Raw genomic sequence first — 25,336 nt, 5'->3', positions numbered from 1 at the left:
GGTTAATATTTGCAAACCTATTTATTTTATAAGTTGATGGAGCAAGCAGGACAAAAACTGGTCGGGGAACATGATTTCCGTAACTTCTGCAAAATGTCAGTGAAAGATGGCGTTATAAACTACGTACGCAAGATCCTGGAGGTGCAGATCAAGCCTTTTGAAGACTCAGACGACGGGTTCACTATGTACGAACTCACAATCGTTGGCCAAGCCTTCCTGTGGCACCAGATCAGAAGTATATTTGCAGTGCTTTTCCTGGTGGGTAAAGGGAAGGAATCCATTGAGGTGAGTTTATGTGTTAATGAACAGGATTATCCTCCTTGATAGGCCGACCTCATGGGCTCCTATGGGGCTTGATCCTGTTTGTATTGCTGTACATCTGTCATATGAGCTGTTAGGAAAGAAGTAAACCAGTCAAAATACAAGCAGAATTAACATCATATTTGCAAATAAAATGTCTCTGACCTCAATGACATTTTCTAATTCGTGAAAGCATATTGAAATACAGAAAAGCAAGTAGCGCATGAAATTGCCTGATATAAAAAATAATCTTTGTGCCAAATGTCCATTCTACAACTTTCTTTCATATTTGCAATATTTGTCAGTTTCTCATTGCCAAATTGTTGAGATTATTCAGACCTTTTCTTGGCGCATCTACAGGTTCGTTAAACAGACCCATTCCTAAACCATATTGTAAAAACAATTTACCATTACAAAAAAATATTCAGATTAAACTTATGGTTTGCACTCTGTCTGACTGTCAGTCAGTCCGTCACACTTTTCTGGATCCTGCGATAACTTAAAAAGTTCTTAATATTTTTTCATGAAACTTGAAACATGGATGGATGGCAATATGGAGATTATGCACGTCATTTCATTTTGTGCCTACGTCAAAAATTCTGGTTGCTATGGCAACAAATATTATTTTTTTTACTGACAATGGTGGAGTTTTACTGGTAGGGAACCATATTGCTTGGCAATCTCTTGTTTTAATTACATTTAGCAAAGCATATCATTTATGTGATTTTGTTCTTCTAATTTGAATTATTGTAATGGTCTATTAATTAGATTTTACCAAATCAGTGGACTTTTCGTGCGAAAAAAGTTCCAATCCCAAAATTGCATTTTCTTCCAATATTGCCAGGAAAAGGCCAGGTATTCAGCGTGAGCAGAAAATTAATTTTGACTTAATTGTGGAATGAATGAATTGGATTGCAAGCACCCATTCAAAAGTCAGCATTTACTGGCATGACTAGGATTTGCGAATGAAGTCTGTATAATGAGCAGTCAGTAAATAACAGATATTTTTTATGTCATAAAATGTTTTTCTTCCTTAAATTTTTCTGAGACAAATTTTATGCAATTACTACCTTGTTTCATTCAGTCTATTTTTCTGTGTTTTTTTTCTGAGGGACAGAACATTTGTATATAGTCGAAACTGACCTAACTGCCACCTGAGAATAACGGTCTCATTCAGACAACGGTCAGTCTGGAGTCCCCCAGAGGAAAATCACTCTATATAACACTTGAGAATAACGGTCACCTGTCCATAACGACCAATGGCCTCTATATTCCATTCTGAAATTCATGTTTGAACTGAAAACAACAGTCACGGGTCAGTCGTCTTGAGTCATGAAAATTAAAAACAAAAGTTTTCAGAGTTTGTGACACGTTTAAAGTAATTATCACTAATTAAATGACCGCTAATTAGTACATTGTTCTTACAACCTTGAGTATGGATTTGAAAATAACATTTTCAGATCATTCTTTAAAAGATCTTTCTAGCATACACAATACTTAAAAGCAATCGGAATAATAAATCACGGAATAACAATGAGTGTTAAGCGTAAGTTCCTCTCATTAGAGGAGCGAGTCAAGTGTTTTTTGATAAAGAATGAATGAATGTTTGTATTTTGTAAGAGGTTGTTTAATGAAAATGCTGTTTGTGTGATGTTTGCGTACCAATAAATTTTAACAAAATGTTTGCATCTCTGAATGACATTTGTAAAGTTACACCGTTCTATCAGTTTAGGACAGCAAATCCGCTTTTTAGACTTGTTCGGACGTGACGTCAATGGCACTTGACAAGCTTTACTTACTGAATGAACGAGATGCATGAGTAAAAAATAATACTAGCGTTGATAAATTCTTTGATTTAGTTTAACAAAATGAATTTAAATCAATCTATAAGATATTATTCTGTATTATTCTATGTAAATTAAATCTGTTATTATGCTTAGTTATCGGCAATTAGCCTTAGTTTTACACTGTATGCAAACGGCTGGGTAAGGTTATGACGTAACAATACTATCAACTGACCAACCATCTTAAAATTTGTGATCGGAAAACAACGGTCACCTGTGGACAATAGTCACTTTGGTAATTTCCCTTGACTGACTGCTGTTCTCAGGTTTGACTGTATAACAACTATCACATTTTTAGCGAGGCTGTTTTCGGAGAAAACCCGAGCTATTGTCATAGCCATCTCGTCGTGTGCCGTCCAACGTCCGACGTCCGCCGTAGTCGTCGTGCTTAAACCTTAACATTGGCCATAGCTTTTTAAATATTGAAGATAGCACCTTGATATGTGGCATGCATGTGTATCTCATGGAACTGCATATTTTGAGTGGTAAAATTTCAAGGTGAACATCATCCTTCAAGGTCTAGGGTCGAAAAAACAAAGTCAAGGGAAGTAATAAGCTTTAAATGGACATACTTATCTGACCTGCCCACATATATATTTTTGTTAAATAAATCAAAGCGGCGCAGTAGGCGGCATTGTGTTTCTTACAAACAAATTGTGGTAAAAGGTCAAGGTCAAGATCATCCTTTACGGTCTACGGTAAAAAATACAAATTTAAGGGAAGTAATAAGCTTTAAAATGGTAGATAATTATTCAATATTGAACATTGCCACTTTATATATTTGGCTTGCACGTGTATCTCATGGAGCTGCACATTTCGAGTGGTCAATCACAGTCACGGTAGTGGCTTTTAATTATTTGCTACTAAAAATAAAAGATTTGTTAGAGACCATTATTTTCAAGGGAAGTAATTTATATAATTATAAATCTCATATTATATATTATCTTACCAAGAATTGAAGTTCTTTTCACAATTACTGTACAGATTTATTAATTTGATTATTTATAACTCAAATGATTGATTTGTCAAAGTTTTTTTTTCAATGATATAATTATAATTTCTTTGATGTTCATTACATACCTGTGGACTTATGTCCATAGATACATGATCAACTCTGGCTATGATCTCTTTTAAACCACAGGCCTTGGTTGTCAGTGATGTCTGACATGGTCATAATTGACTGTGAGACCCTCCTGGTTGGATTGGACAAAATTCAAGGGAAGTAATAAGCTTTAAAGGGAGATGATTTCTATACCTGCCAAATGATAAATAGCAATTTATTTCAAAGCGGTGCAATAGTGGGCATTGTGTTTCTGACTAACACATCTCTTGATATAATTATCATTTCTTACCTTTTCTAATTTGTGACTGCTAGTTTTCATTAAATACCAGTGGACTTATATCCATACATACATGATGGGCTATGATCTCTTTGATAAACCACAGGCCTTGGTTGTCAGTGAAGTCTGACTTATACCTGCCAAATGATAAATAGAAATTTTATTTCAAAGTGGCGCAGTAGGGGGCATTGTGTTTCTGACAAACACATCTCTTGTTGGGTCACTAGGTCAAAGGTCAAGGTCACTGTGACCTCTAAAAAAAAAAAAAAAATTCTGACAAGCTTTCGCAGCCAAGCGTGGCATCCGTTATGCGGTGCAGGGCTAGCGCTGACCCAAAATATCTTTGAGCCACCCAGATCTAGGGGGGTCCGAGGGCATGCCCCTCCCCCCCCGAAAAAAAATTGAATCCTAGATTGTTTGTGTTGCGTTTTGGGCCTATTGCCAACCAGTTTTCTCATCTTCAAAAACTTACCTTAAGACTTTGCATGTTTCATCACCGAGTCTTTTTTCAGGATATTGCAACCTACAGTGAACGTGTTGGAATTATGCACCTTAATGCATAGGTCACAATACATTGCAGGGTTCGCCAAAACTTGAAAAATCTGTCAGTCATTCGGACTGACAGACTTGAAATTTTTGTCAGTCCGAAACAGTTTCTGTCAGTCCCACTGTCCGACTAAACTATAACAGCAAAACACAACAAAAGAGAGTACCTTTTTGATGTTTATTTGTTTTGATCACATAAAAATACAATAAAAACATGTCCAAAGTCAAAATAATTAAACAATTATTATATTAATAATAAACCACATATAAACCAAAGGTATTCATTTTAGACTTCATTTTGTCAAACTGTTTTTTAGCCTGCACAGCTCTACAAATCCGGGTTCTTGAAAAGTTAGGGTGACATCCAATCAAGTTTGACTTAATTGCACACACCCATTCACAATACTTTGGATGACTTCAATTTCTGTTTATTAGCCGATTTCACAAGTTCTAAGACAACACCTATTGTTAAAATATTTTCTCTTAGCTGAGGTGGTTGATTTCCAGGTTCAATTAAATGAATGTCTTTCACACCTATTTCTTGATAGAAAGGCCCATGATTATCACCACTATCCATTCTTGTTGTCTGAAATAATACAAAACATATTGCTACAAACTATCAACAGCAAATCAAAACATAAATATCCCCATGTCCGAATTTTAAAATATCCGAAATATAGTACATCGGGTGAAAAATCTTATTTTTATTTCAGAAATTGTTGGTGTGTAAATTAAAATATATCCTTCCCAGAACAATATAATAAATGAAACTATTTAACAGAAATGCTCACAAATGCCTGTTGAAACAAGTTTTCATGCGGTTTTTGTTATGGAGAAATTTAATGAAACAAATAAAATGGCGGACGCACTCGGTTGCTTTTTAAGTAAAGACCGTTGATTTTGAACTCGCATGTGATAGTCAATTCTAATCCAACTTTAACCATCAAAATATCAAAATAAAGGTAAGAAAAAAAGGATTTTGACAGCAGTTGAACAAAAAGCATTTCCTTCTATTAATCCAATAGCATATTATACACTTTGAGTGATCTTTTTGAAACCATTTTTCATCGGATTGTGTCGGTCAGTCGGACCGATTATCTTAAATCACTTGTCGGTCCTTAGAAAAATTTGCCGGTCAGGACCGGCAGACCGACGGTTTTGGCGAACCCTGCATTGATTTTGATTCATTCTCAAAGCGAATCCAATTATTATCAACTTTTCATGACTCTTGGAATGCTCTAGTTTTTTGTGTTTTAATTTTTTTGTTTGTTTGTTCAGACTCATTTTTCGTCCAAAGGACGCCTTAAGGTTAAAGAAGCCATGTTAGCGACTGTACGGACAAAGTGGTTACTTCCATTTATATTGTAGACGATATGAATTACTCTTCCAATGTGTTACAAATTCGTAACATTAATTAAACTTAAATTGCAATTAAACCGTGCGTGTTTTTCACGTTTTTCTTTGATTAAAATACGCCGCTGTTAGTTAGCATAGTGTGTGAGTAAAACGATCAAATTAATTAATTATCATCTTTCATTTCAATCGAAAATCGGCAAAAAGTTGTAACATCAACGACATAGAACTAATTATTTAATTATAACTCTTTAATTGAGATCGATAGTCAGCTTGGAAATAATTAATTTATTGTCATGCTTATTTTCATTTTTAATCTTATAACACGACATTTGCGACCGGCCGCTATTTTGTTTGCAGACGACAATATTAACTGTGTATTCAAAGCTCCACCCATTTTTACGTTTCATTCAACAACGTCATTTCATGTGTAAGCGAGCTAAGTTTTGATTGGCCAGCTACCATGTGCACTTCAATAACAATAAGGTCAAGCGATGTCTCGATACAGGTGCAGACCGATTTTCGTTCACTGTCCAAATTGCGAATACTTTCATTGAAACAAAGAGAAAAATATAGAAAACCAGTTTCGGGTTAAAATGGCGGTTGTTTTTAATGAAATTTTACGAGATTTTAGCATTTTCGCAAATCGGATTTTTCTTGAGCCAAATTTTCAATATTTTCGCAAATGGCTCTATTGGCGAACGACAGCGCGAGCCCTGCGGTGCTCTTGTTATGTAAGACTCGATCTGCGAAAACTGGGTTTAATGCATGTGCATAAAGTGAAGTCCCAGTCTGCACAGGCTAATCAGGGATGACACTTTCAGCTTAAACTGGACTTTCTCTTACAATAGATATCCTTAAATAAATAAAAAAAGTGAAAAATGTCATCCCTGATTAGCCTATGCGGACTGCACAGTCTAGTCTGGGCTGACACAACCCACATGCATGAAGCACAGTTTTCCCTGTATGCAGCATATGTAATACCTATTGTATTTTACTGTGGTGATTTCTCATGCAGGTAGTGGAGGAGCTACTTAATGTGACGAAGAACCCCAGAAAGCCCCAGTTCAACATTGCATCCGGTATGAAGGGAATTGCTTACCTCAGAATAAATGAGCCCTGCTCTGTGAAAAAGGGGTTTAATGCATGTTTGAAAGTGTCGTCCTAAATTAGCCTGTGTGGAGCCTGTGCAGTTCACACAGGCTAATCAGGGACAACATTTTCCGAAAAAACTTGAATTTTGCTAAGAAGAGACTTTCTTGTAACAAAAAATATCATTAAAGCAGAAAGTGCCATCACTGATAAGCCTGTGCAAACTGCACAGGCTAATCTGGGACGACACTTTTCACACATGCATTATACCCCCTTTTAACACACCGCTGCTCAAATATTACATATTTGCTATGTAACATGCCAGCATTCCTGGACAAATTTGACCATAATTTTTTATGAGCCTTGTCTTGGGGAAAAATGTGCTTATGCGCAGGCTGGTCTGGCTGCATATGAAATATGGCCTTTTTCTGCATGATGCTGCTCGTATAATTAATTGGAGTCAACACTGTAAAATCTCTATAGGAGTGAAGGCTTGCCCTGGCAAAAGTGTGTAGAACGGTTCTGAAATTGAAATGAGCCTCTTCGGGAAAAATGGTCTTAATGGATGTGTTTATAGAGTGTCATTCTACATAAGCCTGCGCAGTCCACTCAGGCTTATCTGTGAGAACACTTTCCGCTTAAACTGGCTTTTTGCTAAAAAGAGACGTCTTAAAAAATACCATAAAGGAGATGTGAGTAAATTAAGCCCATTCTTCCCAGATTGAATTTGAAATATTCTCAGCATAGCCTCTCATTGTTGTCGTCTGTTATAGACATTCCACTGTGCCTGTATGACGCTGACTTTGGGGACCAGTTTGAGTGGGTATATGAGGCAGGTAAGTGAACGCGCAGTTGCTTTTGTTTTCAAATTCAGGGTCGCAATTTGTTTCCATTTCAAATCTCAATAAATATATAATTTTCCCAAATTACCGCCTTCGAGGTTTAAACAAACAATAACATCATTTTGTAAAAACAAATGCTATCGTTAATTTTATTTCCCTATCCAGCTTTATAAAATATACCTTAGTATATATAATATTGAAACTTTTTTAATATCAAATGTAAGCAATTAAAAAAAGAAAGAAAGAAAACAACATACACTGATTTCCATAATTAAGTCTTAACAACACATGTTTACCCAATCCAAATGGCCTTGGGCCCATTCCCAAATTAGTGAAAAAAAAGTTATACTGTCTAGTGTGATTCGTATTACATTGTGACCCTTACTGTGGAAAACTGGGAAAAAAAGGGGGAAAGGTGTGAAACTAATTACGTTTAGGAAAAAATCCTGGGGTTAAAAACAGTGAATATTCAAGGAATTTATACAAATGAAATTGTAAAAATTTAAATGAACTATTATGAACTATTCAAGGAATTTATCAAACTGAAACTCAATAAAATAAAAAATGTAATAAGAAGAATATTAAACATAATGTTACGTAAACAAAATGTTTTAAAATCAAGAATTAGGAATTACTTATGTACTAAGTTGTAAATATGTAAAAATGAACTAGAATTTAATTCTGTATAACTAAATTTTACTTATTTTAAGTGACAAACTGTGTTTTTTTTATAAACAGAAATAGTGGTACTCTGATGTAAAATTATTTTGTCAGTTATTAATTTGAGTGTTTTGTTTAAACTTGTCAATAAACATGTTACAAAATTGTTCTTGTACCTTGTTAACAGACTTTCTTGTATTTCCCTAACAGATTGGCAAGAGGACAATATAAAATGCCTTCAACAGCTGTGGGCGGAACATGCCATTAAGTGAGTATTTAAATTTGTCATAGCTTCGCTTATAAGAGGCAGATTTTGTCTTATCTTAATCCAGCTCCTCTGTTTAGTAAAGAATAAGAATTTGTAAAATGCATGGCCTCAAATGGCTTTATATTTTCTTGCTATCAGTTGGTTTAGATAGACGTATTGTTTTATCTCCTCTTCATAACATCATTACTGATAATAAGAAGACTATAAACACAAACCGTTTTTGCAGTCTTTATGAAACTTTAGGGAATTAGTTTTATTGCAAATAAATATTGAGGTACATTTTAACCAATCAATAAAACATGCCAATTAACGTTTATGCATATTTAACACTTGGGACAATTTTATACTTCAGATTAAGGAATATTATTTCCTAAATGGATAACATGGATGTGGTAGCAAATTTATTTTTGTTAGTCTAATTTGTATGACTTGAGGCTCGTTCTGACAACATTTGGCTTAAGGCCTGTGCTTAAGTTGTTATCTAGAGTAGCCTGTGCTTAAGTTGTTATCTAGAGCAGCCTGTGCTTAAGTTGTTATCTAGAGTAGCCTGTGCAGTCTACTCAGGCTAATCAGGGACGTCACTTTCCCCCTAGATTGGCTTTTCTTGCAGAAGAGACTTTCTATAAACACAAAATTAATCATTAATTCGTCATTAATTTTATCCATAATGCAACTTATTGTGTTTTCCAGGGCAGCCATGGTGAAAAGCATGCTGAATGATCTGGACAGGGCCAAGGTTGAAACTGGTGAGAGCTTGATTGTCAAAGAGTCCTGAAATGTATTTAGAAAGTGACATTGTGTTGATTTTTTTTCTTTATGGGCGTCTTATAAATCAAAGACAATATGCTTCGTATAATACGTGGTTATGCCCCCACCGATGCATGTCTTGTCAGTATTGATTCATTGGTCCATATGATCAACTCCCAAAGTAGGTCATTATCAAGGTCCATGTGAGGTCAGGTAATGTGGGTGTTTTCACATCGTTCAAAGACATCATTCATGCAAGTACAGTGTATTGACCCTTTCACACTTAGAAGCAAAGTAAAAATGGCTATGTGCAAACAGCATAAAACAAGAACAGCCTGCGAGTGACTCGCAGTCTGTTCAGGTTTTATGCTGTTTGCTGCTCATCAGTATCTAAGGTTTGGAGATGAAGCCTTTAAAACTTAAATCAAGTAAGAAAGGTCTTTAATAAGATATAAATTTCTATGGGACTACAAATGTGTAGAAACACGTTTTTAAGTGGTAAAGGGTTAAAGCTTGTAGCATGTGGTATTGATGTTGTATGAAATGCCTCATATAGGGTTAACCCTTTCAGTGCGGGAACCGAATTTTGAAGGCCTTTGCAAACAGTTTGGATCCAGATGAGACGCCACAGAACGTGGTGTCTCATCTGGATCCAAACTGTTTGCTATTCTGATAGTATTATTTGAAAAAAATTGAAGAAAGTGCTAATTTTAGAAATTCAGCAGACGACATTTTAGCAGAAGACAAATTACCCAGCATGCAAAGGGTTAACCAATCATTTTGACCTTATATATCAGTCTGAGAATAGGTCAATGTCACGGTCTGAATGAAGTAAAGCTGATTTGGGTGTGTTTGTAGGAAGCATTATTAATGTTATACAAACTTGCCATTTTAGTTTAACATTGGACGAACAGACAGGTGAACAAAAAAGCAGACAGGGCAATACTTTTATGCCTTCCGCATGAGTAGATGCTAGAGGTTTAAAAAGAAAAAGAAAAATGTTAAACAATTTGTAAAATAAGTAACTGTTTTGGTCGCCATTGATTACCTTATTCCTTTATTGCTTTTATTTAAACTGGCAGCTAATTTACAGAGATAGATTGTAGCTGGCTTGTTATTGTATGAGCTGTGTTATGCAAAAATGGTTCTTATGTAATATTTGGCCAGGGTAAGATTTAGTCATCAGGGTTGGTCTGGCCAGAATGAGCGAATGCTTCGCATAAAAACTATTTTTGCATAACACAGCTCATATTCTCAATACTAGACAGTACTCAGTAACTGTCTGCTATAAGTATGTTGTTGGTTGCTAAGAACTTTGTTTATTGGATTTCTGCATGAAACTTGTTCCTTGTTAAATTTACCTGTTTATTGAAGGATTTGAAAATAACAAATTTTATTGTATATGAGACTATTTGTTGGGCATAAGAATCACATGGCTAGTTTAATGTGCAAGAACCTCATTAATACCTCCAAGCTGAAGATACTGTGCCATCAAAATTCAAAATGCATGGCTTATTGCAAAAGCTTGGCATCTGTTTCAAAGCTGCACATCTTGATTTTGGTTTATTAAACCCCTTTTGTTTATATTTCTATTTTGAAACATTTTAATGCATGTAGGTAAAGTATTGTCCCAGATTAGCCTGCGCAACTCTCACAGGCTAATCAGGGCAGACAGTTCCCGCCTAGACTGGATTTTAGTGAGAAATTCCATAAAAGTGGAAAGTATTTTCCTTGATTAGCCCGAGCACACTGCACAGGCTACTCTGGGACAACACTTTACACATATGCATTAAGACCCGTTTTTCCACAGCTTGGCTCATTTTGATTACCCAGCTAAGTATGTCCTATGTTGTCTTTCAGAGTGTGACATTGCACCATGGTCGGACCTCAGTCCTCCTGTGTTGCACCAGGCAGAGTGGTTACTGTTAGACAAGTTCAACAAGCCTCTCTTGCAGAGGCAGGGTGGATGTAAGTGCTTAATGTTTAGTCGTGTTCTGGGAAAATGGGGCTTAATGCATGTGCGTAAAGTGTCATCCCAGATTAGCCTGTGCAGTCCGCACAGGCTAATCAGGGACGACACTCTCTGCTTATGGTATTTTTCTTTAAAGGAAGTCTCTTCTACACGAAAATCCAGTTAAGGCGGAAAGTGTCGTCCCTGATCAGCCTGTGGGGACTGCACAGGCTAATCTGGGATGACACTGTACGCACATGCATTAAGCCCAATTTTCCCAGAACAAGACTCATGTGTAGTCAGCACAGGCTTGTCAGGAATGACACTTTCTTCTTTTAAGGTATTTTTTGATTAAAATGAAGCCTCTTTTTAGCAAAAATCCAGTGTAGGCAGCAAGTGTTGTCTGTTATTAGCCTGTGTGGACTGGGCATGCATGAAGACAAGTTTTACTAGAACAAGCCTCAAGTATACCATGGGGTCCAGGGTTCAGACTTTTTGAGTTCTTAATAAGGACAGATGGCACTGGTCTCTTAATTGAAATTAATGGAACAACACAATATTTCATTCTGATTATGTGACACACAAATATGATGAAATAGCAAATATTTCTTAACACTATTTGTGAAGCACATTTTATTCCAAAATGATAATACGAAGCAAAATCCAATTTTTTATGACAGACTTTGGCATTGTCATGGAATATGAGAAATATTCAAAATGTGGATTAAGTAGTGTTCATAGTTTTAGAAAAAAAAAGTTAAAAAAACAACAAATACTCGTATTTGTAACAACAAATACTCGTATTTGTAAGTGATTTAGGGATTTTAATGACATTTGCTGACATTTTCACTTATGTTCCTTGTGAATAGCTGCATCTGTTATATCAGTGTCTTCAAGAGTCACACAGTGATTACCTGCCCCCTGGTCTAGTTATGTTTCTGGCCCACTCTTCTTTCTTGGCAAGTCAAAATCAAGTCTTACTTGACACAATTTTATCTTTACTCATTCCGTTCCAGAATTTGGGCTATATTTACTGGACGTTATACAGTTATTCTACTTTTTGTGCAAGATTTTATCTTTTTTTTAAATATTGCAAATTCACAAACACATCATTTGACTAAAGAACGAAAACAAACATAATTAAAAAAAATAAACACTACATAGCCAGCATTGAGCATGACTGTATCTGCATTCTGCTTAACATTTCTATTTGAGATACACAAGTTTTGCACTCAATTCCTAAAAATATTATTTGTACCATGGCTGCTTAATCAGATGTATTCTTTTATACTTAATGATAAAAATATGACATTTCTGCAGTGAAATAACAACAGTGAAAATAACAAATTTTCAGAACTACTTTTTCTATTTTTTTATGTTATCATATCAAGATTTACTTCCCTTGTTTGACATATTGTACATATACATATGAACATTAATGACGTCATTTTGTGAATTGAAATGTATTGAGGCACGCCACTGGAGAAAGGGTAATTTTTCAGCGAAAGGGAAACAGCTGTTAATTATTTTCTTGAAAAAGGGGCATAAAAAAAAAAATGTGGTCATGTCAGTGTAAGATCGTTTGTTATTTCGCTCGTGATCATAGAAAAATATACTTTCTATCATCACTCATGAAATAACAAACGATCTTACACTGACATGAACAAATATCCTCTATTTATTTATAAATAAGTATAGTAAAAATTGCTGTGACATATTTTCTAGTAAATTTCTACTCTTCAAAACTTTCATTCAACCCAACATGTTTGTTAACTGAATTGATTTAAACATTTGAGCTTTTTGCTTGGAAATCTGGGTTTTAATGCATGTGTGTAAAGTGTTGTCTTACATAAGCCTGTGCCCTGCTTATCAGGGACAATACTGTCCACTTTTATGGATTTTGTTTATTATATGAAGTCTCTAAACAAAAATAAAATCCAGTTTAGACAGAAACTCTCCTGAATGCACAAGGCTGATCACTTTACACAAACACCTCAAGCTCAGTTTTCTCAGAACAGGACGCATCTTCTGACATTTTCATTGCAGTGACCTTAGAAGAGCAGATAGCCAACAACAGGGACCGACTGACTGAGAGAGGCATAGATTTGGAAAACAAGAATTCTGCTGATTCGTGCGACGAGAATGAGGATCCTCCTGCTGCAAAAAGACCAAGATTGGAGGAGGGCAAAGGTTCAGAGGTCGAAAAGTCGCGTGAGCAGGTGGTTGAAAAAGGAAAAGCCGAAGGTCAAGGTGGAGATGTAGGGATTGTAAGTCAAGATGACAATGGTAAAATGGTCAAAAGTAAAGGTGAAGATATGAGGTTCAAAGGGGACTTAGAAGACGAAAAGGTTCAAGTAGAACTTGAAGAAGATAAAGTTGTTCAATATATTGTTGATAAAGATAAAGTGTGGAATGCTGATGACAAATATGTGAACAATGATGTGAAATGATTTTCTGTTTTTTCTGTTAGTGCTTCCAGAGGTCTTTGTAAAATTTACAGTGTATCAACAAAAAAGAGCAGTTCTTTGTTGTTAGGAGTTGGTGATAAAAAGGTTTTGTGTGCATATCCTTTAACTCATTTAAATTAATTGGCAAGTGTGCATATATACAATTGAATTTCGTTAGTCTCTGAAATACAATGTTTGTTTGTTTTTATTTATAAATAATTTTGTCTTTATTTTTAATAAGACGTTCAGAAACTAGTCAACTGGCTATTAATTTTTTTTTACATATATTTTGATTTGAAGGCTATCAAAGACAACTGTACTACTTCAACTACTTCTAATCTAACTACTTCAAATTTTGTCATAGCTTGAATAAAAAAATGTGTATGTAACACATTAAAGAGCAACAAAGATTGAATGCAGGTTATTTAAACATTAACAATTTGTAGCACTGCAATTTTATCTTGACCATTGGCAGCCTTGGAGACAACAGAAAACCACCTTTACACTGAACAAGCTGTAAGATCTTTTCAAAAGGTGGGAAAACTTCAGGTCAAGGGTCGAGACGGCTGGTTGTAATGAAGGGCGCAATAAGTACTATGAAGCTAGTTTAATGTGTGATGTAAGGATGGAAGGATTTAGATGTAAGGATGGAAGGATTTAGGCAAGATTCAAGCAAAGAAATTATTAAGCCTGGCTCTGGGAAAAGGGGGTTTCATGCATGTGCATAAAGTATCATCCCAGATAAGTCTGTGCAGTCCGCACAGGCTTATCAGGGAACTTAACGCCTAAATTGAGGGTTTCTTTTTAAAAAAAAAATCATTATAGTGGCAAGTGTCATCCCTAATTGTCATTACTAATCTGGGACGACACTTTACGCTCATCCATTAAACCCCCTTTTCACAGAGAACAGCCCATCTTTATGAAGTACACTTGGTGTACGTTTGTTGGATTTGTAGGGGTATTTGTTCTCCAAATGTGGATGAAATTCTCATCGATGATTAAGGAAACAAATCTGCGCTTATGAGAAATGTTGTAAATTGTTAATGGTTTCAAAAAGAATTTAGCAAAGTTGTAATAGCTATCGTCACGACCAATTAAGTATTACTATGGATATATTTTTATGTCCCCCACCACTACAGTGTGGGACATAGTGTTTTTGCCCTGTCTGTTGGTTGGTTGTGTGTTTGTTTGCTCCAACTTTAACAATTTGCCATAACTTTTGCAATATTGAAGATAACAACTTCATATTTGGCATGCATGTGTATCTCATGGAGCTGTACATTTTGGGCGGTGAAAGGTCAAGGTCATCCTTCAAGGTCAAAGGTCAAATATATAGCTTCAAAGCGGGGCATAAGGGGACATAGTGTTTCTGACAAATACAAATCTTGTTATAAACCAGTTTTTTTAGGAGGATCTGTTTTTTTCATAATTCTCTCAGAAAATACATCAGTTGTTTCAAACTACATGGCCAATAATTGTTAAGTAAATATAGATGGTGCATTGAGGTCAAAGTTAACTTATTTTGAATTTGTTTAAAAAAAATTGTTATTGTAAAGATCAGAGCAGATGTGTTAATGCCATTTTTAGGATCATATAAATGTTTAAGAGATTTGTATTTGTACTTGAAGAAAATTTGTTAATTCTTTTTATGCCTCTGGTAGGGTGGCACATAGCAGTCGGACTGCCCTTTCTGTCAGTCCAGTCTGTCCGGCATTTTGTTTTCTGGAGTTTATTTTACAAAATGCTTTCAGATGTGTACTTGATTTTTTGGTGTGTTAGTCTATCTACATGACTTAAAGATGGCATGTGAGTTTTGTTTCGGTCCATTGATTTTTGGTGGCATGTGAGTTTTGTTTCGGTCCATTGATTTTTGGTGAACTTTTTAGCCTTGGACTTCAAAAGTTTTTTTTACTCTTTCAGATATTGATAGCTGAAAGAGTTGCGTAAAAAAAACTTTTGATGTTTTGTGTGTGAGTCTATCTGCATGACTTAAAGTTTAAGTCTGCATTTCGTTGATTATGTTGCATTGATTTTTAGTAAAGTTGGACAGTGTTTTTGTAAAATAGCTACTTGCTTTGCATTTTCAAAGTGTAGATGGGTGTCATTGTGTTTCACAAGCACAGGTTTAAATCTGGTTTCTTTGTGACAGAGAGAAATGAAATTTTATTTATTGATTCCCTTAAAATATTAGAATTACATAAACATGTTACGTCAAGTAATGAAGTAATAGCTTTTTGAAAGTTTTAAATGAAAGGTTTGTATACAATATTAATGTAATGTTATACTATTGCAGATGGAGGATTGATGTAGTGTGATTGCATTTATGTATTTGTCTTTCCCAAAAGGGAATATTTTTTTGGAAAAAATTGCTTGTTTCTAAGTCAGTATTCATGATCAGTAATGTTGATACATTTTGTGAATGCAATGCTGTGGATGTTTTTCCAAAACGAAACCATACAAAGCAATAACCATATGAGCATTTGTCTGAGAAAACAGGGCGTAATGCATGTGCTGAAAGTGTGGTCCCAGATACCATTAAAATTGTTGTCTGGGGGACACTTTATGGTCATGCTTTATGCCCCATTTTGTCAGAAGGAGGCCCATAGAAATTCTTGGTGCTATTGAGAGAAAAAAATTTCATTATTTGCCACTTTACTCCTCACATTTTTCACATTTTTATCATCATTCATACTCAATTTTTATGGGGTTCGTGACAAAAACATATAAGTATACGTACAGTGCATGTATAGTTTACGAATATGTATTATAGCTAGTCATTAATTTGTTTGATTGTTTGCTGCCAAATCTTGCTTTTAAATTATATTGCAGCTTTTTTAGACAGTGAATCTGTTCTTGTTATAATTTTCAGACAGTCTATTGTCAGTTATAAATGTTCGTGAATGTGCTATGATAGGGTCAAGGTTCCAAGGTGCTTACATTTATATTTTGTCAGTTCAAATGAGTGCATTTACTATATAGTTTTTCAAATACAGTTTTATTGCATTTATATGTGGGGATTTAAGTTATCAAAGGGAGAGAAGTCAATTCCAAATTGGGATGTTTTAGTCAGACAAAAGTATCACATGTTTTTTTCTCTTGTATATTTTATTTAGATTCTTCTAAATACAGTGATTTGTATTACTCAAGGGTTCTTTAAGAGTAAGTGTTTTGTTACTTTGTGTTACAGATATATTAAATGTTTTTGCATCAGTGCTGACAGGGTTAACTGTGTTACCAATGAAGTAATAAAGTATAGTTATTTTCTCATTTATGTTTCGTAAATTATGTGTTGTAAATATGTAACTTGTTGATTGTGTGTTCTTAATGTTGTTTTTCAATTCCAAACTGAGGCATAGATGTCACATGTGCAAAAATTAATGTATGTTGTAACAACATATAAGCAAGCTGAATAAGTTCATATTAAGGTTAGTTAACTAGCTTATTTAAGACATGTTAATGAAAAAAAATTGTAGAAATTATGTAATTTTATTAAGTTATGCACATGAGATAATTTTAATCTTAATGACTGACAAATATATCGCCCCTTGGTGCAAAAAGGTACCATGTGCTTTCTAATTTCAATGTCACATTGTAACTTTTTGCTCCAATAGGGTATTAACTTGTAATAAATCATTGAAATATTGTATTTAATCGTGCAAACATGATATTGATCTTGAGCGATATAGAGATTCCGAAAAAAGCAACAACAACAAAATCCATTTGCAATTACCAAAATAATATGCACATGTCATATCTCCGTCTTGTAATTCCTTGTAAATATTATGTACATGAAGATGTGATGTCTAGAGCTGTTGTTTTGTGCTATATGTCTAACAGGGTTTTAGCACCTGCATTGCTTGGTCCAAGGGTAAATACTGTGTTATACTCCTTCAACCTTGTATATGTTTTATTATAATGTAAATTGTTATGATCTGTTACTGATCTATGTTCAGATATACTTTAGTTTATAATTTAATTTATATGACTGGAAGGGTGGGTGTAATATTATTTAATAGATAACTTTTTCATGAGCTCTTTAGTCTAGTTTGCCAGTAGTATTGTATTTTTTCTTTGGTCAATTGATATGAACGTGTCCACTTGTAAGAATACAAAACAGACTGGTGCTTATTTTGATTATTGTTCAATATATGAGCTACCTTGGAACATCGGGGTTTATGCATGTACGTGAAGTTTTGTTTCAGATTAGACTGCAGTCTGCATTGACCAATCTTGGCTGACACTCTCAGCCCTCTCAGCCTATACTGTAAAAGTACATAATATAGGAAAGTGTCATCTCATTTCAGCCTGTGTAGTCAGCACAGGCTTATCTGGGATGAAACTTAATGCACATGCATTAAGCCCAGTATTTCTAAAGTGCTGCCCATAAACATTTGAATCGTGTTCTGAGAAAACTGTGAATAATGCATGTGCATAAAGTGTCATCCCAGATTAGCCTGTGTAATCCACACAGGCTAATCAGGGACGACACTTTCCCCTTTTATGGCGTTTTTTGTTTAAATGAAGTCTCTTCTTAGCAAAAATCAGATTTAGGTGGAAAGTGTTGTCCCTGATTAGCGTGTGTGGACTGTACAGGCTAATCTGGGACGACACTTTACGCACATGCATTATGTCCAGTTTTCTCAGAAAGCAACTCATTTTATATCTTACTTGATACTGTTACGGTGTGTGTGTGTGTTCTTATGTGTGTGTCAAACCAATGTTGTATCTCATACATATTTTGGTCGATTTTTTTTTTGTCAAGGTGTACAATTTATTTGTATTTATTGATACTCTTTGTTCAAAATCTTGTGGAAGAATTGTTCTTGAAAAGTTCATTAATGATTTTCCGATATCTTTTAGAAAACAAAGTTATGTTGACGTGTCTGTTTGCATTTAAATAATTTAAGACTTTCAATTAATTTCCCGAAGATTTCATATACCTGTAAAGATGTTGTTTTTAATCTGAACAATTGCAATTTCAAGAGAACAACAACACAGGCATACAAATCAACTTACAGGCAAGGTTACAATTCAAAAACCAGCAAATAAATACCACCATACTTACACTGTAATCTTAAATGTGCTATATTAGATATAAGTTGATGATGTACCACTGGTGCTTTGTTAAAATGTACTAACTGGTGTGCTGTTGAAAATAGCACCAGCAAAGTATAGGATATTCGTTGCACTAATAAAAGAGAAGAATAAAAATAAAAGAAGTTAATTTGATTTCATGGTGACTCACAGTGAGAATTTAGTGTTTATATGTTGTTCCTTTTAACTTAATCTATTATCAGATAGGACAGTACAGGTTTAGACCGCAATTGAAATTTTCAGTATAAGGAGAGAAACTTTGTTAGTTGTGTTTCAATCCCTTTCTTTCAACAATTCAATTGTGTCTTAATATAGACATTTAATATGCAAAAAAAAAGTTCAAACATATTTTACATCGTTTTTATGTAACTTACAATTAAAATACATGCTTCATGATATTATTATTGTAATATATATTAAATGACATGACATCAGATTTGCTTTCTTAACTCAACTTAAATGATCTCACTTGGCTAATTATTTGTATGTGAATACTTTGAAATCTTGATTAAGATTTATAATGAGTGCTTTGTTTTACTCTATTGAATAGATATATCTAATTTTTCTTAATGTTTGTACAGTTTACCATTAATCAATTATAGAAAGAAACAACCTGAAATCTTGCCACTGTTTAAGATATAGAATAAGTGTTTTGTTTTACTCTATTGAACATATATTTGCTTAATATTTGCACATTTTACCATAAATAAGTTATAGAAAGAAACAACCTGAAATCTTGCCACTGTTTTAGATATAGAATAAGTGTTTTTGTTTTACTCTATTGAATATATATATTTGCTTAATGTTTGCACATTTAACCATAAATAAGTTATAGAAAGAAACAACCTGAAATCTTGCCACTGTTTTAGATATAGAATAAGTGTTTTGTTTTACTCTATTGAATATATATATTTGCTTAATGTTTGCACATTTTACCATAAATAAGTTATAGAAAGAAACAACCTGAAATCTTGCAACTGATTTAGATTTACAAGAAGTGCTTTGTTTACTCTATTGAATAGATATATACATGACTGTTATTAATAATTTCAAATACTTTTAGCAAAATTAAACCGATAAAAGATGTGCAGGATATAAAATAACCTTAATGCTGTAGTTGGAGGCAAATCTTTTAGAGATAGCAAATCATTAACTTTAATATGAAAATATGGAATTAATAATAAGCATTATTATCCCCCGCCATAGGCGGAGGGATATTGTTTTGGCGTTGTTGGTCCGTCCGCCTTTCCGTCTGTCCTTCCGTCCGTCCTTCCGTCTGTCCGGCACTTTTGTGTCCGGAGCTATATCTTGTAAGTGCTTTTGGCGGATTTCAATGAAACTTGTTATTAGTACATATATGGATAAGAGGATGATGCACGCCTAATGGCATTGTACACCATCTGTTAATAACAGAGTTATGGCCCTTTGTATCGTGGAAAAATGCTTTTTTGTGTCCGGAGCCATATCTTGGAAGTGCTTTGGCGGATTTCATTGAAACTTGGTATGAGTATATATATGGATAAGAGGATATTGCACGCCAAATGGCATTGTACACCATTGGATTATAAAGGAGTTATGGCCCTTTGTATCTTGAAAAAATGCTTTTTTGAGTGTCAAATATAACACTTTTGTGTCCAGAAGCATATTTGCGGGGAATATCAATTCAACGAATTTGCTTGTTTATTACAGAGTTATTCCTAAATCTTATTCTGTCAGATGTTGCTTGTGGTTTGTTTTCCTTATTGGGGTAATTAAAAAGTTCTCCTCAAAATTATATCTGTTTCAAGGAAATAATTTTTATTCCATTAGTTGCTCATATGTTTTTTAGGAAATAAATAGATAAACCTAGTGCTTACTTTTTTCCGAGTATATTTAGCTAATCTGAGCTTATTTCATTCAAGATTGAAAGAAACTCGTGCAAGAAATGTGCATGGTAGTTCTTCAACTAACTCTAACTTACTAAAACAATTTTAAACTGTTTTAGAAATAGTATTAAATGACATTTTTTATCCTATATGTGTCATATTTGTTGGTTTGGATCATTTAGTCTTCCAGAATACTCTAGGGCCTGTTTTATTTGCCATCTTAAGCCTGGTTAGATTGAAACCCTGCGACATTGAAAAAGCCCCCTCTGGGAAAAATGAGCTAACACCATGTGTGTAAAGTGTCATCCCATATTAGCCTGTGTGGTCTGCACAGTCTTATCAGGGAGAACACTTTCCGCCTAGACTAGTTTTTATTTGAGAAGTACCATTTAACTACCGTTTAACTAAAAATTCCATGAAATACGAAAGTATTGTCACTGATTAGCCTCTGCGGAGTGCACAGACCAACTTGGTAGTCTACCAATGGTAGATACTTTACGTACAAGCATAAGGCATTATAGAAATGTAACAGAGAGAAGCTGCTATAGCTGGTCAAACTCATTCATTTGTGAAAGTAAACATCATTTCATCAAACTTTGCGGTAAGTTTGTAAAAGTATCTTAATTATTTAAATGAGTTTTTTTTTTATTTGTTAAATAAGGTTGTATTCTGTTAAAATTGGGGTAGGATACAGTTTATTGTGCTAAATGAAATAGTGACCTGTTTTATAGTCAAAGTCTAGTCAAGTTATTGTAATGTAGTTGTTGTTGACAGTGTACATGTATATGTTTTTGTAATGTAGTTGTTGTTGACAGTGTACATGTATATGTTTTTTATATTCAAATTTTATTGTTTGGGTTTTGGTAAAGTTTTACTTTGTTGCCATATTTTTGTTAAATGAATTGTGAAGTTTGAACATTCCAAATTACATTTCCTTTTCTGACAGTTGTAGATCTTTTCAAATACATTTTAGTCATGTTTTTGCGTGAATATTACAGATATAACAGCTTTTGCTTTTGAATTACTTAATGGTTAAAGCAATGACTCACTTTAACTTTTATTTCATTTTGTTTTATTATGGATACATTTTCTGATGTTTGTTGATAACTATATTTTATGAATTGCTTATTACATGAAAATGCATGATTTATCATCATAGCATCTATAATTGTCCATTTTAAGAGTTATTCAAAGATACGATCTCCTTTCAAGGTGAACTAAGTAATATTTTAATTGTGCAAATTAGCGAATGGTAGGCATAGAAACATGTTTCATATAATCTTTTTTTCAACCAAAGCTCAAGAAGTTTCAGTATGTTTTTTGGTTAAAAATGAGAGAAAGTAAACCAGGAAAGCATTTAACCAATTAAAATATGAATTTATGTTTTGTTCATACATCTTATTTGAGGTCTCATGTTTACAACATTATGTATATATTTTGCAATCTGAAACTTATAAGTTTTTCAATTTTTTTATTGGTCATCTTATTGATTTTGTTTCACCCTTTTTCATTTTAGTCATAGAGTTTGTTGAGCCATTTTATATGTTTAACAATATTGTGTCTTTTGAATAATAATATAACATTCCATATTGTATGGATACACTTTGAATAAATGCTGCTTAGGGATGCAGGATTTACATGTATTAATACCTAAACAAAAGTTATTAATTGATAATTTCAAAATTTAGGCATTTTATGAATTAAAAAAATAAATTTATGTTGTGAAATAGAAATTGGGCGAAAGAAACTTAAGAAAAATATTATCAGGAAAGAATTCTTCAAAACATATGCAAGGCTTTAATTAATGACAAGTTGCAAAGTGCTAACTAAATAAAAGTGATTAATTATAGTTTCTCTTCCTTTTTGTGAATTTATTTTCCCAATTCTGTTCATGTTCTTCAATACAGCTGTATAATTTTATAAGTTGTATCTACTCATATTTGTTGTGTTATTGTTTCCCTACATGAAAATGACATGGTCATTGTTATAAGTTTGTAATTATACATGAAACTGTTATGTATACATTAAATGTGTTCATATGAAAGACAAAATTTTGGACTAATATTATTTATAAAATGTTATATATTAATTGGTCACTTTGATATATAATGTGTGTCTTTATATAAATAAACTCTTGTATTTTTAAGTTTTTGTCAGGTATTTAAGCATTAAAGTAATGGTCTCGAATTTAAACAACAGATACAATAAAAATAAAATCTCTTATTGAAAACATGTTTTAGAAAATTATGTATTTAATAAAAATAAATAGTGAAACGATAAGTTGTCTGTTTATTTTCATGTATGAGTGTCATATTTTTTGGAATAACCTTTTGTCAGCTGTACATAGTTCATCGTCAGTATTTGCCTTGTTAAAACTAGTGGCCACATTTATTGTCTGATCTTAATGAAACTTGGTCCGAAGATTTGTCCCAATGATATCTTGGTCAGGTTCAAAACTGGGTCATGTTAGGTCAAAAACTAGGTCAATTTAAAGAACAAGCTTGTTAACAATATAGAAGTTACATGTATAGACCCAATCTTTATGAAACTTGGTCATACCATTTGTCTCAATGATATCTCAGCTGAGTTTGGTTCTGGCTCCTTGAAAAATATGGTCAGCAGGAGTTGGGTCCATCATACAAACTATGATATTTCTTTTCAGAGCCTTATAATTGTGGGAAGAAGACAATTACAACGAGCGAGGCATGGTATAGGGGAGATAACCCTGGGTTAGGGTTAGGGGTCGGGTTAGGGTTAAGGTATGGGTTAAGGCTAACCCAAACCCGACCCCTAAACCTAACCCTTTCCCTAACCCTCTAACCCGCCCATGCGCATTACAATACCATGCCTCGCTCGTTGTCGTTGTCCGCTTCCCTATAATTGTACACTCATCGCATAATGGTCTTTTTGTTTTTAATTAAAAAAAAAACTTTAATCGATTGTCTTTTAATGATTTTTGAGGTTTTTAAGTTGTGCATTTGTCATCGCTACAGCTCAAAAACTAAATGGCCAAAAAAAAGTTCCATCAGAAAATTGAGGGTTAAGACAAGAAAACTAGGTGGTATTTAGACGTAACGTTTAATATTACAACTGATTAAAGCCTTTCGACTTTTCATTTGATATTCAATCCGTTTCACTTTTTCTCAAAATGTAGTGCAGAGTATTCAACACGCAATAACAATTGATATTAGTGCCAGCCCTCGACAGGCCTAAATTTGTATTAGGAATTTGCACCTAAACGACAATGTTTCAATATTATAATATTATAGAAAGATCGCGTAAGCAATGCTTGAAAATGTAATGCGACATTGAGTTCTGGCGCCAGTGTGATACTGCTAGACCATGGATCCAATCTTCAATTAACCAATGCATTAAATCATTCTCTCGTTAATGCATATACCGGTAAACTGAAACGGAGGTTAGGACAGAGTAACCACCGGGGGTGAACAACTTGTATCACGTGACCGCAAAAGTCAACGCCGGTTGAAGAAACAGTCCTTAATCTTGCACATTAAGGTAAGTTTTGTTGTTTTTACATATGATCGAAATTTCAGTTTTAAAAAAGCGATAGCCTATGACACAGTATACTAAATAAACTTATTTGAAATGATTCGTTTCGATTGCCATTACTGTTTCCACTTTCCGATAACACTTCGACACAAAATTCTGAAATGCAATGCAAATGCTGTTTGTTGCAAGTGCTGTTTGTTTATGTGGTTTTGATGATTTTCTTTAAAAAATATTGGTTTAACGCCTGAATTAGTATGATTTTACTCTTTATTTTAATATATTTAATAACATTGTTGACAAAAAAAGCGGTGAAATTTGAAAAATATCTTATTTTTTTGTTTTGTTTTGTTTTGCAAATGCAGGTTGGTATTTCTTGAACAATAGGAAATGGCAAACGCAGGTTGCGATAATATTCAAAGGATGATGAAACGCACACTGTTCACATTTTTTAAAATCTTCAAAATTATGATATGGTTACAAATACGAAAATATTAACTATTTAAAACAATATATGACTACGGAACTTCAATTGACGCTATACCCGCCCAAACTCACGAAAATCCCCTGCATTAGTAAACACGCATGTGTATTGAACTGTGACGAAAAGAATAAAATATTGTTTCACATCCAATAACTCGCGTTTCATATCTCTTTTGGTGTAGTCTTTAAAAGTTTATAAAAATTTTTAGAAATATATTTTAACAAATAGTAATTATTTTATTACAGAAAAATGACGCTCGTGTGTGAAATCTGTGGGAAGACATTTAAATCGGAGTTGGGGGTTAAAACTTCATGATAAGCGCCACAGAGTGACTGGACGATTCGCCTGTTGTGGAAATACATTTTACACAAAACAGGCGTTCAACAGACACAAGTGTGTATTTTGTTTTTAGTACAATGCTTTGTTCTGTCAGTTTAAAAATCAAAATACAATTCAACATAGGTCACTGCATTCTGAGCGAAAGTATGTTTTTTATAACCTAGTTGAAAAGCACTATTTAAAATGTTTTGTATGGTGTTTTCGAAATAAGCCGGCTTAAAAATAACAAATAATTACTAGTGTGGTGCATATTGGTGTGTTCATTATAGTGTATAGTTTTTAACGACAATTATGGTCCAGATAAATTTTAATGCAAATTGTCACTGAACAATTGGAATTTAAACCGCATAAACCCAGAATGTACGCGTACCGATACTTACGTATGTAATTGGACCCTTACAAATATTTTTTTATGCGTATTTTGGATTTTGAAATGCGTAAATACGCGTTGACGCGCCTTATCTGGAGCGCTTCTGACGACCATTATTTTGATAAGTTCCATATTATTATGGATAATATTCTGTGTATTTTTCTGTACTGAATGATACTTCAGCAGTTCCATTTTTGTTGATTAGATGCAGCATTCATGGTGTTGAAAAGCCGTTCCCCTGTGAACAATGCGGCAAAAAGTTTTCAACGAAAGATGACCTGAATCGT

General features: G+C 33.8%; 1 protein-coding gene across 1 annotated transcript in view; it reads left to right on the top strand.

Annotated features, from left to right (window-relative positions):
• Positions 1–22,629, top strand: part of LOC127881479 (uncharacterized) — a 64,839-nt gene extending 42,210 nt beyond the window's left edge. The window contains 7 exon segments of the mRNA XM_052429380.1: positions 34–285; positions 6,402–6,465; positions 7,249–7,311; positions 8,188–8,245; positions 8,936–8,991; positions 10,853–10,960; positions 12,990–22,629. Of these exon segments, the coding sequence (XP_052285340.1) occupies positions 34–285; positions 6,402–6,465; positions 7,249–7,311; positions 8,188–8,245; positions 8,936–8,991; positions 10,853–10,960; positions 12,990–13,393 (1,005 nt within the window). The 3' untranslated portion in view covers positions 13,394–22,629.
• The last annotated feature ends 2,707 nt before the right edge of the window (positions 22,630–25,336 follow it).

The sequence above is a fragment of the Dreissena polymorpha genome, chromosome 5 (genome assembly GCF_020536995.1).
Source record: "Dreissena polymorpha isolate Duluth1 chromosome 5, UMN_Dpol_1.0, whole genome shotgun sequence".
NCBI classification, from domain to species: domain Eukaryota; kingdom Metazoa; phylum Mollusca; class Bivalvia; order Myida; family Dreissenidae; genus Dreissena; species Dreissena polymorpha.
Note: the sequence above shows the minus strand (reverse complement) of the source record. Positions and strands in the feature narration are given on the sequence as shown.